This window comes from Xiphias gladius, chromosome 1 (genome assembly GCF_016859285.1).
Source record: "Xiphias gladius isolate SHS-SW01 ecotype Sanya breed wild chromosome 1, ASM1685928v1, whole genome shotgun sequence".
Lineage (NCBI taxonomy): Eukaryota > Metazoa > Chordata > Actinopteri > Istiophoriformes > Xiphiidae > Xiphias > Xiphias gladius.
Window position 1 is genome coordinate 10,361,926 of NC_053400.1, and position 16,362 is coordinate 10,378,287.

At 42.3% G+C, this 16,362-nt stretch overlaps 1 protein-coding gene across 2 annotated transcripts in view; it reads left to right on the forward strand.

Moving 5' to 3' along the window:
• Positions 1 to 16,362, forward strand: part of fto (FTO alpha-ketoglutarate dependent dioxygenase) — a 120,640-nt gene that overhangs the window by 12,262 nt on the left and 92,016 nt on the right. For both annotated transcript variants that reach the window (XM_040131860.1, XM_040131855.1), the window contains exons 2-4: positions 7,689 to 7,766; positions 7,861 to 8,896; positions 11,415 to 11,540. In XM_040131860.1, the coding sequence (XP_039987794.1) occupies positions 7,689 to 7,766; positions 7,861 to 8,896; positions 11,415 to 11,540 (1,240 nt within the window). The remainder of the gene's footprint in view (positions 1 to 7,688; positions 7,767 to 7,860; positions 8,897 to 11,414; positions 11,541 to 16,362) is intronic.

Consider the following 16,362-nt stretch of genomic DNA (forward strand, 5'->3'; position numbering starts at 1 on the left):
TGTATGATCTTCGGATTTTTTTCCCCTCTAAAATGGCTCATTTTATGTTGTAGTGAATGTGACATACAGCTGAGTTGATGGTAAAATATCCTTGAAGTGTTTTGTCAAGCAACATACAGTATCAAATCTTAAGTTTAGCATAAGGTTATAATATACCATATGATAATTGTCACAGCTGTCAGCCAATTTGGCACAGTACCCCTGCCTTAGCCCCTTATTTACCCTTGACTCCCAACCCCTCGGGTCGGATTGCACATCATCTTTATCCCAGATGAAGTACCAGACTCGGTAGTGTCAGAAAATGATCTATTACGGAGCCAAAAGGACACAGAGCTGGGAAATCATCGTCATTTGAAGAGGTTGCTTGTCACATGATGGGTTTGATCAGCCCGGGCTGCGGTACACAGAGCCGGGTCTTTGCACTGTCTAACAGTGGTACTGGATTAGAGACACAAGCCACTTCTACTGTGATCAGTCACTCACACACAGCGACGCACGGCAGGATTGAAATCCTCCTTGCACACTTCATCCACATCATGTACAGGCTTCTTCGTCAAGCCTACTGTATGGAAATGAGAAACACCGCTGTTGACAATGATAGTACATGCCATGCCATGTTTTTTTTAAGCCATTTTTTATGTTTTATCCTATATCTAACAGTATATCATAGCTGCATTAAAACAGGTACCGCCTTAGAGTTAAATACAGCACCGGGGTGTGTTGGTCTATAGCTGCTTGACCTGCTTGAATGCTACTGATCTGTGACATGTTGGGACAACGGCAGTATGTGTGAAGAGTCCGGCTCTAGACCCTTCAGACACTGTGTATAGCTAAGTGCTATTGAATTGTTTATTGTCACAAATCACAAACCTTTCAATGACCAGGTGCGACCACCGTGCACCCACGCCTCCATCCATCCAGCTGCTCTACCCTCCACGTAACGTCAGCCTCTGGAGCTGGGGCTTTTAAACGCTCCACCTGCTTATCGATCTCTTCTGCCCCGCTGAGCCAGCCAGGCTTTGGCTCCAGAGAGAGAGGGATAGAGAAGGCGTGCTGCAGAGGGGAAGGGCAATGTGGTGGCCTCAGTCCTCTGGTCCTCAGGTCTGTCCTTGACACTGCCTGTGGGACTGGCCTGGAGGACGCCTCTTGTCCTCCCTGTATGCCCCGCATCTAGCCCCTGCAGCTAGCCAGCCCTCCCCCTGGGCCAGGCTGCACTTTGCACAGCCATATTGATTTTTTGGAGGGGCAGGAAAAGTGTGGCTGGGTGGCGAGAGTGAATGAGGGAAGGCGGGGGAAATGGAGAAATTGAGGGAGCTTTCTAAAGCACTGACTTCTCCTTGACTGCACCTCGAGACGCGACAACCCTGTTAGAACAACTCAGTGGTCCTAGCACCCTGCTGAAAACTGCTAATCACAGTCTTTCAATCAACGCTCTCCTTCCTCTCTTCTCTTTCCTCCCTCCATCTCTCTCCCTTCCTCATTTTCTCACTCTTTCCCCTGACTCTCCCTCTTCTGGCTGAACTGGGCCCCGCCTGAATACCAAGGGGCTGTGTCTGCATTAAAACCGGCCATTCCACATGGAAAAAAGCTGACCTCATGAAAGCATGTTGTAATTTGAAGGAGAAATCTAAAAAGCTTTTCTCGATCGCCATAATCTTAATGGAAACATTATGGCTCGGCCGCAAACTAACAATTAAGGAAAACGGCAAACGGCCCTTGCATGGTGGTGGTGGTAGCCAAGAGTTCATAAAAATGGGTCATTGTCTCCTGTGAAAACAAGGCAACTAGTTTGAATCCTGCACTGTGTGTAAAGCTCAATGTACCCTTGAACAAGATGTTCAACCCCCAGTGGCTCCATTGAAGACTGGAGAAACTTTTTATTGTCTAGTAGACACACTCAGATGTATCGGGCAGCTCCTGTGTGTGAAATTGTGTAGGTATGTGAGTGTGAAGCAGCTAGTATGTTTCTGATAAAGAGCATCCTCAGTCAATCTCTCCCAGATAAATAAAAAGGTTATGTAAGGCATACATCGACAGATCTCTTAAATTGCCAGCCTCTCTTTCTCTTCTCTCCCTGTCTTCTTCTCTCCAGATTTGACACTTGCTAAAGGTCACTGAAACATCTTTTTTTTCCCCCTTTGAGGTGTAGATAAGTGTGAAATAGAAGTTGACACCACAGACACATTGAAAAGCACTTAAACAGAGTGGCCATGTGCCAACCTGTCTGTGTCTGGCTTTGTGCATTTGTAAATACTTTTGAATGATTGATCTGGGAACCTGGGTCTCTCTGTAAGCCCGTCAGGTGCAGTGAGAGAGATGGAGAGTGGGAGAGTTCAAAAAACAGATGAGGTCCAGTACTTTTTTTCCCTTCATCTCTCTCTTTCACATACACACACATACTCTTTACCTGACAGAATTGCATGTGCTCTGGGATGACTGGAAGAGTAGCTTTAAGTAAATGAGTGTGTGAGAAAGTGTACACGGCTAACAAAGAGAGAATAGGACAGGCCTTTTGATGTTTAGTTAAATTGGCAGACTGGGTGTGTGTTAGTTTACCTTATCGCATATTTGAAATTTTTTAAACGTGACTGGGCCCCAATAAAGATGGGCACATTGTGTGTGTGTGTATGTGTGTAAATCTAATTAATGACTGACAGTGGTCCCCCACAGCACTGGTAATGTGCTTAGATCAGTGTTATAAACAGGGCGTGAACGGTCTGCCCAGCGCAAACCCTCTAAATGACTGGGCGCTTGTTCAGGTAGATGGATGAAAATGTTCCAATATTAATGAACATGTCCCCTGCCGACCTGTCGCGAGGTGAAATGAACAACACAGCCTTCAGCCTCCAACAACAATTAATGGGCCAGAGCCGGACTGTCCGCCATTTGTCATCGCTTACCCCACCTATGGACTCCCTCTGAACACATGCTGAACGTGTCTGTCAATATATACACAATGTTCACTTCACTGATTTGAAAAAATATGCAGTGGTTAATGGAGTAGCATTCATCCTCAGTTTTTTCTGGGTATATTTTTTTCTTACCTTTTTTTTTTTTGATAATTTTGAATGAAAAACAAAACTAAATTTAAAAAAAAGTTTCTGAACTTCATTAATTAAGTATGATCCAAACCTTGTAGTGTATTAACAATGTGTTTACAATGAGAAACATGTTGAGGATTATGTTCTCAATAACTGACATAAAAAATGTTTGCATGAGCTTGAATTGGGTACCTTGCATTAAACATGATTTGCAAATGTAGGTTAAACCTACATAACAAACTGAATCTGTAAATACATGTCAGGATAATACAGATTATCCAGAAAATGACTTTGTATTAACACAAAAGTAGCTGAAAGCCAATGTTTTAGATGTTCCTGGCAACATCCTCCTGACTGACCTCTGGCTCTCAAAGTCCAGTTCATATTCACGGGCTGGTCCTGAGCGGGAGTGTGTAGACATGGGGTTACACATTACCGACGTCCCCGCTCTGAGGTCAACTCCCACACATTCCAGTAGGCCATTTACCAGTCTGCCCAGTTAGCCATCACACTAAGTTAAAACTTCGAGCGGGTGTTCTTAAAATAAATGAATGCCACAAGTGGCTGTAAACAAAACGTCAGAAGTGAGAAATGGTTAATTATTTGCCCTGGATGTTTTTTTTTAGTGTGGCATGCATGAAATGAAGAAGCATAATTGGTGAAAATAGCTGAAAAAGGCCATTCCCCACGCTGTAACTACTACTGGAGCCTCTGTTTTTCAATTTGTGTATTAGGTGGCATGGACATATTTTAGATGCATGTTCTTAGATGCATGGTATAAACGATGACTGTATGCAGCAAGAAGCACTGCAGCACAAGTGGAACCTCAACCTGTATGTGTTGTTGTGTATGTGTGTGCTTGTGTAGGTATTTTTGTGTGATGGCACCTAGGTGCTGTGTTATCACACTATAGTTCAAGTAAGTGGCATACTCTGAAGATGAGGTAGACCTTGACCTATACAGACCTTTATAGAGAAAACTGGAATATCATTAGCTGAAGGGCCTTAGGTTTTTGATTCTTTAAATTGCTGTCCGTGTTTTTTCCTTAGTTCATGTTCAAAATTCAAAGCTTCCACAAATTTTTTATGAATCATACATTCAAATACAATTGTGCTGGTGGAGTGGGCACTCCCTGCCTTTCTCTGCACCCTCTGTCGCTTCACACAAGCTCCCTACATTCTTCGATCTGGTGCCAAATGGAGCAGGGCGGAAGCGGCTTTGATGTACTCCGGTAGTCTGTCTGTTTGAATCCGACGTTTTACAGCCAGCTTGTCAAAACTGTTGATTCACCATCACTTTTGCAGAAGAAGACCGGTTCTGAAATGGGTCTCACACAAGTACCAATGGCTTGCTGTTTAAACACAGAGCTCTGTTACACAGCTATTTCTCATCACAGTTGAGTTGACCTGTTTGAGATCCATGGTTTTTTCTGGCTATCTGCACTCTGAGGCACCTGTATTGATGGAGGTGCTGCCCTCCTTTGGTTGGAGCGCTTCAATAAAATATGGTGTACCTATTGTTTCACATTGCAGACTAAGAAGAACATATTGAACACATTGAAGATATTGATCTCACACAAATAATAGGTAAAAGAGTGAAGAGGCCCAATTTTCGTACTTAAGAGACGACAGACAGAAAAAGTCTGCTTTGGAAAACACGAGAAGTGCCACTTCATGGAGTGACAATTTTACTTATTAAGCCCTCCTCAGGGCTTACTCTACATTGTAGCTTTCATATTCAGTGATGATGCATTAGCCAAATCTAGACAAGCCCACTGAGATTCATGTGTCCTCCTTCAGCAGTTGTACCGAATACAGTACGCTCCGATAGAACCTCTGGGGCAGAAACAAGTTAGACTGGAAGTGCTTTTATCCCCGCAGCAGAGGAGTTATCTGGCTATTTTGAGCTATTGATGCTTAGCGCTGGACATTAATCTACTCTGCAAAGAACACTTTGAAGAAAGTGTCCGTTGAAGTGTCACAGATGGGAAATAAATGAAATTAATACATATATGGTACACAGTTTGATATCTGTTATAGGCCAAGATCAAAGCAAACCAATTGAGTTCTATTCTACCTAATATGTTTTTCTGTGATAAACAGTCCGTCTGAGGGAATAATCCCATCAAGGAAGAGAGAGATTAAAAAGAGAAAAAGAAAGGATCAGATATATCACTCAGCACAGACGGTTGGCACGGCTACCGTGAAGTATCCACGTTATTATGGGATTGGTAATCTCGTTTCTTGGGTCTGAGTGGAAACGCAGACATTTTTTTGCGCCTCGTGGTTTTCCTCCTAGAATCAGGCGCAGACACAGAGACAGGAAGACAGACACGGCAGTTCTCTGATACTGCAAGAGTCCATCTGCTTCAGAGGGCTCCGGTAACTTCTTGTCTTTCTTTTTTTCTGTGGAATTTCTGAGAAGCTTGATGTATTTGACATGTGTGTGACAGCCCTGGTCGGGGTTGAGGCATCATGCTCGCTGTCCTGGCTGTGCGTTTTTCAGGAAGGACATGTATGTGTCTGTATGGGTGCCTTACATGTACACCCTTACACACGCGCACACACACACACTCATTCAGTATGTAGGCACACTCTTGTGTTTGTGTATAGAGTAGTGCTTTGCACACTCTGAATAAAGCAGACTGTAATGACCTTACTTATGTGCCCGGATGCACACATCTACAGTAGATGGATTCCAGGATACAGACTCACAGCAGCACACAGATACACACAGACGCATACACATACAACACTAGCCCAGAGCCTCACCTTGATATCTTGAGCTTCTGTCATGAGTTAGAATTTGACACCAATGAATGTGTCAGGTTGTCAATTTCTTCCAACAGCCTTTGAATGCAGTCTGGCCATGAATAGTGCATGTTGTTTTGCTTTTTAGATTTCAACTGTCTGCGAACTAGTTTTTTTTTTTTTTTTTTGTTCCAGAATAACTTGGAAGGCCCGTACACTCATGTGCATCCTTTAAGAAAACTTTCAGCAGGTGTTGGGTTGTTTAGCCTAAGGTAAAGATTTAACCCTGAAGGTAAATTCACCAAACGGCCTCAGATCTAATGCCTTCCCATTTCTTCTGCCGCAGTTATTGGTATCTGTTTTCCTCTCTCCTGTCTTTAATGCACATAGTTTCACCACTTGCCCTCTTTTTGATCCAGCCCCCTTGTGAGCCAGGACACACATCTTTTTACAGCATCTTTCAGTGTTATTAACCGGACATTTTATTTCACTCTTAAAGTGTGTACATATTTTGGCAGCTGGTTACCATATTTGCTGTGTTGGCATTATTAGGGCAGAAGAAATGTGAGATATTTGTTGTAAATGTCTCAGAGATATACACAGGGTTGGTTCTCCTTAAAAAGTCACAACTACTTGGCAGTTAAATCCATAGGCCATTCACCCAAAACTTTAAGAGATGCAAAAGACAGTGGTATGTCGGTGACATTTCTCCTTCTCCTGAGACACCATGCAGAGGCTGTGTGTGTGTGTGTGTGTGTGTGTGTGTGTGTGTGTGTGTGTGTGTGTGTGTGTGTGTGTGTGTGCACCTGTGGGGAATGAATATGAGCTCATGAGCCCACGGACAGAATGTACACTTAACATTCACAAAAGCACATATGGGTGGGGAAGAAGAGGCAGGGTGGGGAAGCAGTTGTGAAATTTATTTGGGCATATAGTTTTTTGCCAGTTGCCATTGGATTTACAAGTCAGAATGGAATGTGGCCTAATGAAAGGTACTTTGATCCCTCCACCAGGTTGACGGTTTTATTGGAGAAGCACTGTATGGCACAGGGCATCTTTTATAAGGTTGTGAGGAACCCCACAGGAGCGTTCACAAAATCATAAAATGTGAGACGTCAATGAAAGTGACTTGTTACCAGGTTTCTGTGATATCACAGCCGGTTTTGAATGCATAATTTGTTAAAGCTCATTCAATAATCAAAAACCTAGTTTTTCAGTTTGTACGATTTGATTTTAGTTCGTTTTTTCTTATCAGTGCCTATTCAGTACAGACTGCTATTGTAAATTTCACATTATTACTGTTGGACTTTTTGTTCCCAAAGAATATATTTAATGTAAGATGGTTGGAGATGTATTCAGGTCTGCAAATACTGTTAAGATATTGCAGTTTTGTACTCAGACTTTGTGTTTTCAGTACTTTAAATTAAGTGCCAAAGCAGAGGCGGCATTTGAACCAGACACTGGATGTTCCCTGATAGTAAGTCTTCACTAATGAGTAATGTTTTTCGCAGATAGGAATGTTTTGATGAATTAACGTATGAAGGCTATACAAAGCAAGTAGTGTGATTTTGGAAATTGAGGGCTCAGGTAAATTCATACATTTTGAAGTATTTGGGACTTCGGTAGTGACTACATTTGTGTTCTTAAACCTCGGCTTAAGTTTAAGAAGGTGAAGGTCTTAAAGTTCTTTGCAGTTTACCTCACTTCAGTCATGTACATTTTGCTCCTAACACCACCACCTACCCCTCCCGAAAGCGCTATACTTGATGTACTTGATTAGAAGAAGTTAAGGCCATTTCTAACTCAGACATCAAAGTATGTAAATAAACACAATAGCAAAATGCAGTAGGTTCCGGCAGCTGCTTATCAGCCTATTTTACTGTGTTCTGTTCCACAGAGGCGGAAGTTACTGCAGGAGTTGGGAGACCAGAAGATCCCCTTTCTGGGACCTTCAGACCGGGGCTTTCAGCAGCTGGTAAGTCAGCCGCTGTTCCAGATAATGCTAATGATCTCTGATTTGTAATTTTTGTCGCAATGTCATAATGATAAAAACAACTTCTTTTTGCCAGTGGGACTCCAGTTACTCTGGCCTGGTTCTGAGGAGATCCTGCTCGCTGCCTACTGAGCTCCATGGCCGGGTGCAGGCAGCTCTGCTCACCCTGAGAAGCAAGGGCTGCCTCCTGAGAGATCTGGTTCGTGTCCGTGACCGAGATGTATTCACCGCCGTGTCACGGGCTCTGCTGGGTGAGCCGGGCCACACCTATCGATATCTGGACACACGGCTTTTTGCCATCCCCTGGCACAGTGAGGACACTGATGTCAAAGCACAAAACTGTTGTGACCCTGACTTAAGAGCTGCTTGCAAGGCATTGTGGGAGCTTAACACCTTCTTCTGCTCCGATGTGTCTCAGCTGAAGGAAGGAGACAGGCTAACACAATGTGCAAAGGGGGAGGTAGAGGCCAAACAGGGTAAAGAGGGGGACACAGAGTCTAAACACAGTGAAGACTCCAAGAACAGTGAAGGAGGGGACTCAGAGTCCAGACAAAGTGAGGAGGGGGACACAGAGTCCAAGCATAGTGAAGAGTGGGACATTGAGTCAAAACACAGTGAAGAAGGCTGCTCTGGGTCAAAGCAGGAAGGGGAGTGGGAGACTGAGTCCAAACACAGCAGTGAAGAGGGAGAGTCCTCCCAGGTCAAACCAAGTGAAACCAGTGTCGCAGCAGGGTCAGAACAAAGTGAAGGGAAATGCCCTGGCTGGGCGCCTAAGGCCATTAGTGCCACAGTGAATGAACCTGTGGGACTAGTGGCCCAGGGGAAACCCTTAGCCCAACTAAAGCACAACCTGCCAGATTACCACACTGAGGACAAGGAGGAACAGGCAAGCGGGCAGGGTTGCTCCCAGCCCAGTCCACCACAGGTGTGTGCCGGTCCAGTGAAGTTCAATGTCACCTTACTCAACTACATGGACCCAGCAGCTATGAGCCAGCTGAAAGAGGAACCATACTACGGCATGGGGAAAATGGCAGTAGGATGGCACCACGATGAGAACCTGATCACTCATTCGCCAGTGGCTGTTTACAGCTATAGCTGTCACGATGACAAAGGTGAGGTTCAAAGCTAAAATAACGTACTTGTCATAACTGTGCTAACTGGATTGAACATTGATAACCATAGATTTACCACTGTAAAATCTTTTATTTAACACTTTAATCCCAAGTACATCATGCTAGTCAATGGCATTTTGTTTCTCAAATTAAGATTCTGAAATTAACTTTTACTCTTTCACTTCAATATCCCATCAACTTATCTCAGTTGCTTTATGGTGGATCAGATGCAGCTAACCTTGTGTATTATGTCCCTACAGCAGCGCTGTAGCAGCTGTAGACATGGCCACTGGTGAGGCAACCATCAGATCCATCTACGTGATAGTGTCAGGGCATTATCAAATGTCATCACCGGCTTGCTGCTGACAGCCTTATCGCCGACTGTGCGTTGGGAGATCACAGACATTTGGAGCTCTTAACACACGCTCAATGGTGCAGTCTAACAAACAGGCCTTATCACACACACTGCATCTCATCTAAATCATTTCCCCAAGAAATGATCGATGTGCAATTATCTGATATGGAATAATGAGCCCTGCTTTGAAAAGTGCTCCTGACTGTACGGTATGGATAATACGATGTCTCCTAATTATGGAATAGGCTCTCTTTCAAGAGCTGATCGTATTTGCTGATCGAGTTGATAGAGAATTTCAGTGAGAGAAGAACTTTTTATGCTTTCTAGAGCATATGCAAAACAGCTTAAGAAGAGACTACCACCATATGAAAAAAATTTTACTTAAAATAAGGTCATTTTAATTTGTATCGCTTGTTTTCAATCAAGTTTGCATAGTATACAATACAAGCTCATTTCTATTGTAAAAAAATACTCAGAACACTAATGATTCTCTTTGTGCGTTACTCTTTGAATTAACCCTTTATCATCAAACCAAATTAGTGGATATTAAAATAAAAGTCTAATGCCGCTCACTAGACCACCAAAGGCTGTGGAAGGAGAGCAAAATAGGATTTTGTGTTGTGGATGGAGGTAAAGGTGCAGCTGTAGTTCACAAACATACTGTACATACTGCACTGTTAAAGGTGAGAGCTCTACACAGTCTGCATCTGTGTCTTGAAACTGTAATTTTACAGTATCACACAGGTGTAGTGCCAACTGCTCTGATATCCCAACACACTTTACAGCTGGACTTTCTTCGTTGGGGTTTCTTAACCAGAAACACCTGCTCTACAGGGCTGCTTCGATGATTTGTTCTAAGCCATTTCAACTCTGACCCTGTGAACATGGGCTTCAAACACTGTGGCGTAACACCTTGCCGTGCTTAGCAGCTGTGTCTTTTCTAGTTCTGAGTGACCCCACAGTTCCTGACTTTAGGGAGGAAAGTCTGAGCAGAGCGCCATAGAGATATGTTCCAGTTGCTGGCTCTGAGGGCTTCCAGAACCAGCTAATGAAATTGTTACCGTGAGGAATGTTGCACTTCTAGAGAAGAAAGAAACACAACACACCCGCTTCCTTTGAGAGGCATTTTTCTCTTTGAGCAGACTCACCTTGTTTTTTTGCTTCAGCCAGAGAAGTGTTTTGAGCTGTGTTTTTCCCAGCTGCACTGATCCAAAGGAATCTGCCACGACTGAGTGTTTTCCAGCACAGAGGATGATCTTCCACCATTCCTGAGGCCTTGGGGAGTGCTGTCATTAGCTGGCTCTCAGAGCACAATGGCTGGAAATTAAGTTACTATTTATCCGTGCTGAGCAAAGGAAAAGGCAGCTGCGGGGCAGAGAGGCCCAGAAAGACTTTAGTATTGATTTTGCTGAAGGGTGTTGGCTAGCCAAGCCAAATCTTGTTTTCTTAGTATGCCATGTAAGAATGGAAGGAGAGAGAAGAATAGGGGAGGTGGTTACAGTGAATGGGTTCAGAAACAGGAATATCATAGGATACCTACTGTCTAATAACACGCTCTCATACACACTAAACAACATCAAGGGCTTTTATCCAACTACCTCTTCTTGCACGGCATAATGATAGCATAAAGATCCTGCGCTAACAGCCAATATGATCACAGCAACATATATCATCTTTGCTCGTCTTTCAAGTGATTCTTACTTTCTGGAGACAGAGGCATACATCTTACATCCATTGTTTGGGTGGGGTGGATTAAATCATTGCACTCCTTACTATTTAAAGTGGTAATCATTTAGTTTGGTTAACTTCACATATTTTTTGGCTACATGTTTGGTGATAAATGGCCAGTGTTATATGGGCAGTGCATTACCCAGATTTCACTTGGTGATATCACCATGTTTTCCGTTTAATCTATTTTCAGTTGCAGATGTGGAAAAAATAGTTGAATTAATTAATGAGATTTATATTGTATTAAATAAATTGATTTATAAAGTGATAAAACACATGTATTTCTATAACGATGTGAGAAATGTAGTTTAAGCGTATTGCACTTTTACACTCAGTTTCAGTTACGCTGGATGAAACTATCAACCCAATGCCTGGAATTTGAATATTGTGTAAATTGCAAATTTTAAAGTGAGTTGGGTTGTGTATGACTGACAGGTGAGAGCAGTGAGGGAGGCAGCGGTGAGAAGGCATGCTGGAGGATTGGGCTCAAGGTAGCCTGGGACATCCACACACCTGGCCTTATGCTGCCCCTGGAGTCTGGAGACTGCTATTACATGAGAGGTACTAAATCATGCTCTATACAAATCATACACAGCCACACACACACACACACACACACACACACACACACACACACACACACACACACACACACACACACACACACACACACACACACACACACACACACGTGCATGTAAACACGTTACTCACACAACTCGGCCACATTCACCACCATGACCACCATGTCTGACTTTGAAGGAAGGAACACTTTTATTACCCTGTGTTTTAGTGTTTCTTGTGCTTTGTCCCAAATGACCCATGCCAGCAGGATGCACTCCGCTCTCCCTCCCATGCTCTATTCTCTTCTTCTAACCCTCTCTGCAGGAGAAATGGATCTGAGGCGTGTGTGTGTGTGAGCAGGGTCACTTGGCCCGTACACAGAGCTTTAAGGTTCCATGAAATTGTGTGCATTAGAGAGGTTAGGAAAACCAAATGTTATTTTTTGAAGTCCTGTGACCCAGTGCTGACTATGTCTCTATGGAGAGGACAGACAGTGAGCCACAGGGGTGTAAATCATAGCTTAATGCTTTTGGCTGCAGCAGACACCTCCACCCGCCTCTTTTTGGCCTCGTGAGCCCTTCCAAGCTTTCTCATACAGTATTTTCTGAGTGTGAGGACATTTATCCACATCACAGCAGAAGCTTGTTTTCAGCTGTACAAGAAGTTAGGGTTGGATGGATGGGGGATTTGTTATTTTTTCAGGACACCCTGCTTTCATAAGTATATAAGGATAGACATACAGTAAAAATCTTGAGTCAGTCCTCCCTTAATCTGCTCATTGAATAAATAGATTTTTTATTTCCAAATTAAACAAAATAAATATTTAATTTAACCCACGTTAACATACCATTAACACTAATTTTATTCTCCAATTTGGCCTGTCTAATTACCATGTACTGCAGCCCTTGTTACTACTAACTGTTGGCCTTTGGTTGGTGTAGACAGACATGTGTCTCCTCTGATATACTCTGTGTTCCAAAACTGCATCTTTCCATCTGCCACACTCACAATTCTAACAGCATAACTGTACCCAATATTTATGTGAAAATCAATATACCACATCAATATACCAAAAGAATTTTTTGTTATTTCCTTTATTTTCCTTTCTTAATTTTCTATTTAATCTGTGTGATTAGAGAGGCTTTGATGTGATTAAGAGGTCACTGTTTTGATCCCTTCAACAGCAAATATGTATATCCATCTGGTATACAATCACGTATGCTGTCAGTGTTTTTTTATAATGAGACTGAACCCCTACCTGTGCACTTTGCATTAATGTCAAAATCATAAATACACCGCTAAGATGTACAGCAGCTCTCAGCTTTCAGAATTTTTCAAACCATGTTAAGGGTTTAGAGTCAGGAGGATGTAACTGACATAAACTACAGGGCTATGTCAAATTCAGTTTTAGAGGAGATATGCTCCATATTAAGTCTTTTATGTGTGCTATTTTTGTTGAGGTTAATTTTTTTTTTTCTTTATCAATAGTGCCCATTATAAACCTATGATAATATTTTTACAACGAAATGTACAGTTCTCGAGGAGAGGTTTGGGTTAGCTACAAGAAAATTGTACAAAGTGCTAAGTCATGCATGCAATATTTACCCCAGTATGTCACCAAACAGTGCAACAATTTATTATTGCTTGTTCTGGTCTCTGTAAATGAATCCAGTGTCTCCTCAGGTAGGGAATAATAGGTGGAACTTTGCAGGTGATTTATTCGATAAAGGCAGAAAAAAAACAAGAAGAGAATTGGTTCAATCTTTTTTCTTTTTTGTATGGACATACAGAATCATAGGTGCACAAACATATGGACCTTCTAGATGCTGTACAGGTACATTACCTGGTGCCCACAAAAGTGAACAACATCAAATTCTGCATATAAATGCTGTATTATAATTGACTGGATTTGGGGAGTAATTAGCATAAATACAGCAGATGAGAAATTTCTGTTTTTTTTTAGCATTTGGAAAACATCTAATTTCCAAGCCTGTTACACAGTAAGCTGCTTTACTTGTACAATCTAGTTTTAACTCCATCTGTGTCTCTAATCACTAAGCTTCTTTGATAAACAGAACAAATTCCTACTGCAAGGTTTTTAGTAGTTGTTACTAATGTTAGCAGTGGAAAGGATATTATCGTTTGCCATTAGATACATACGAATATAATTGTTTGAGTCATAGGATGTAAGTTGGTTATTAATAACTTTGTTATGCTTTTTACATAGTGACAGTAGATGTATTGATATATATCAGACTAAAAGTTAAATATTTAAGTTAGTTAAAAGGCAGAGAAAACATTGAATACATCCATATATCATTTAACACATCTTCAGTGGCTTCAGAAAGTATTCTGACCCCCTCTGTTTTTGCACACTTTATTGTCTTGTAGTTTTTAATGGATAAAATTGCCATTTTTGCCATCAGTCTATACACAATAATCTATAATGACAAAATGAAAACATGTCAATAGGATGTTAGCAAATTTATTAAAAATCAAAAAGGCAAATCTCAGATTTACAAAAGTATTCAGACCCTTTGCTGTGACTGTCCAGATTGTGTTCAGCTGCATCGTATTTGCTTTAATCATCCTTGAGATGTGTCCAGAACTTTACTGTAGTTCACCTGTGGCAAACTGAACTGATTGGACGTAGTTTAGAAAGGCGCGTATATAATGACCCACAATTCACACTGCATCCCAGGACAAAAGCCAAGCCATGAATTCCAAGCAACACTCTGTAGACCTCTGGGATAAAATTGTGGTGAGGCACAGATCAGGGCAAGGGTATAAAATCCTTTCTAAAACTTTGAGTGTTCCCAGGAGCACAGTGGCCTCAATTGTGAAATTGTCAACTGTGAAATGGAGAGGTTAGGAGCCACCAGGACTAAAATGAGTAACCAGGCAAGAAGGGCCTTGGTTAGGGAGGTGACCAAGAGAAACAACAGTCACTCTAATGGAGCTTCAGCAGTCCTCTGCAGAGATGGCTGACCATCTCAGCAACTCTCCATCAATCAGGCCTTTATGGTAGAGCTAGAGGGAAGCTTCTTGGAGTAAAAGGCATATGATAGCCCGCTTAGAATTTGACAAACAACATTTAAAAGACTCTGAGAGCTTGAGGAAAAAGATTCTCTGTTCTGATGTGACAAAAATTGAATGCTTTGAGCAGACAGTCAACAAACACTGAGTCTGGTGAAAACCAGATGCTGCTCATCACTTGACCAATACCATCCCTACGGTTAAGCATGGTGGTGGCAGCATTATGCTATGTGGGTGCTTCTCAGTGGCAGGGACAGGGAGACTGGTCAGAATTGAGGGAAGGATGAATTCAGCCAAATACAGAGAGGTCCTTGAAGAAAACCTACTCCAGAGTGCACGTGACCTGGGAGTGGGGCAACAGTTCACCTTACAGCACGACAATGACCCAAAGCATACAGCCAAGACAATGCTGGAGCGGCTTCAGGACAAGTCTCTGACTGTGGCCCGGCCAAAGACCGGACTTAAACCCTATAGAACATCTATGGAGAGACCTGAAGATGGCGGTTCACAGGCCCTTCCCATCCAAGTTGGCGGAGCTTGAGAAGATCTGGCAGGAAATATGGAATAAACTGCCCAAATCCAGGTGAGAAAAGGTTGTAAGGACTTACCCAAGAAGAGTAGAAGCTGTAATTACTGACGGCGGGGATTCTACAAATACTAGGAGATATTTCAGTTTTTGATTTTTAACAAATTTGCAAAAAATTTGCATTTTTTTATCAATTTACAATTAAAGTTACAGCACAATAAAGTGTGTAAAAAGAGAAGCCACTCTCTTTGAACATTAGATTGCCTATCGATTATCTATTGTATCTACATGATGTTAGAGTGGCTAGAGTAGCTTTCAAATACGCCACTAGTAAGTGCTTGTCAATCTGATTCATTTCTTTTATAAGTAAGGAATAGGAAGGTTTTAATGAATTCCTGAAGTTGACTCTTTGAAGCCGCTATGTTTTCATCTGAGAGCAGTGATGTCTGTGCCTAATATTCAGCTTGAAAGGACTTAAAGCCAACCTCCTTTAGCTGGATAAGATTTACAATAGAACAGTCAGTTTCAGGGCAGCCATGATAATAGAGTGATGGGCTGTTGTGCAGACCATTCTAATGGGAGTTGACTGTCGCGGATCAGTGGGGATTTATGCTCCACTTGAGTACGCCCTTGAGAGGCCAACTGCTGCACAACGATATCAGCTCACACAGTCCTTGGCCGTCTGTCGCTTTGTCGGTCTACCTGCATTAAAGACTTGGCACACTGTTCACGAACATATGCACGCACCTATAAATTTGCACAACTCACATGCACAAAAATAAATGCCCTCACATGCAAAGAATGCAGTCCCCTGCTTATTGAAGGGAGGCTATGCCTCCCATCACATTACAAAAACACACACGTACACACCGACAGAGTGATCACCACTAAACCAAGTGTTAAAATATATTGTACCAGTGCTTTAGTGACATACATCATATGATAAGTAGTTTTGTGGTATTAAAAGAAAACTACAGTGGTGTATAACCACAGACACCATAATGTCTTTTCAGCACCATTTGTCGCTGGCTGGCCCTTTTGAACTGCTAATGTCTGAGCTGCTGGAGGCAAATTGAATCACCATCATTTCCACCCAAATGGAATTTCAGTGGTTAAAAAAGAACAATGCAAGTCTTGACACCGGGCCTGTTCAATAATCAGATTTCCAGCTCCCAATGCACAGGGGGACTGGAGAAAAGAGTTGACCCAATATATTTAAAAGCCTGCTTCCTGGAAAAGGAGGACAAGTGGCAGCAG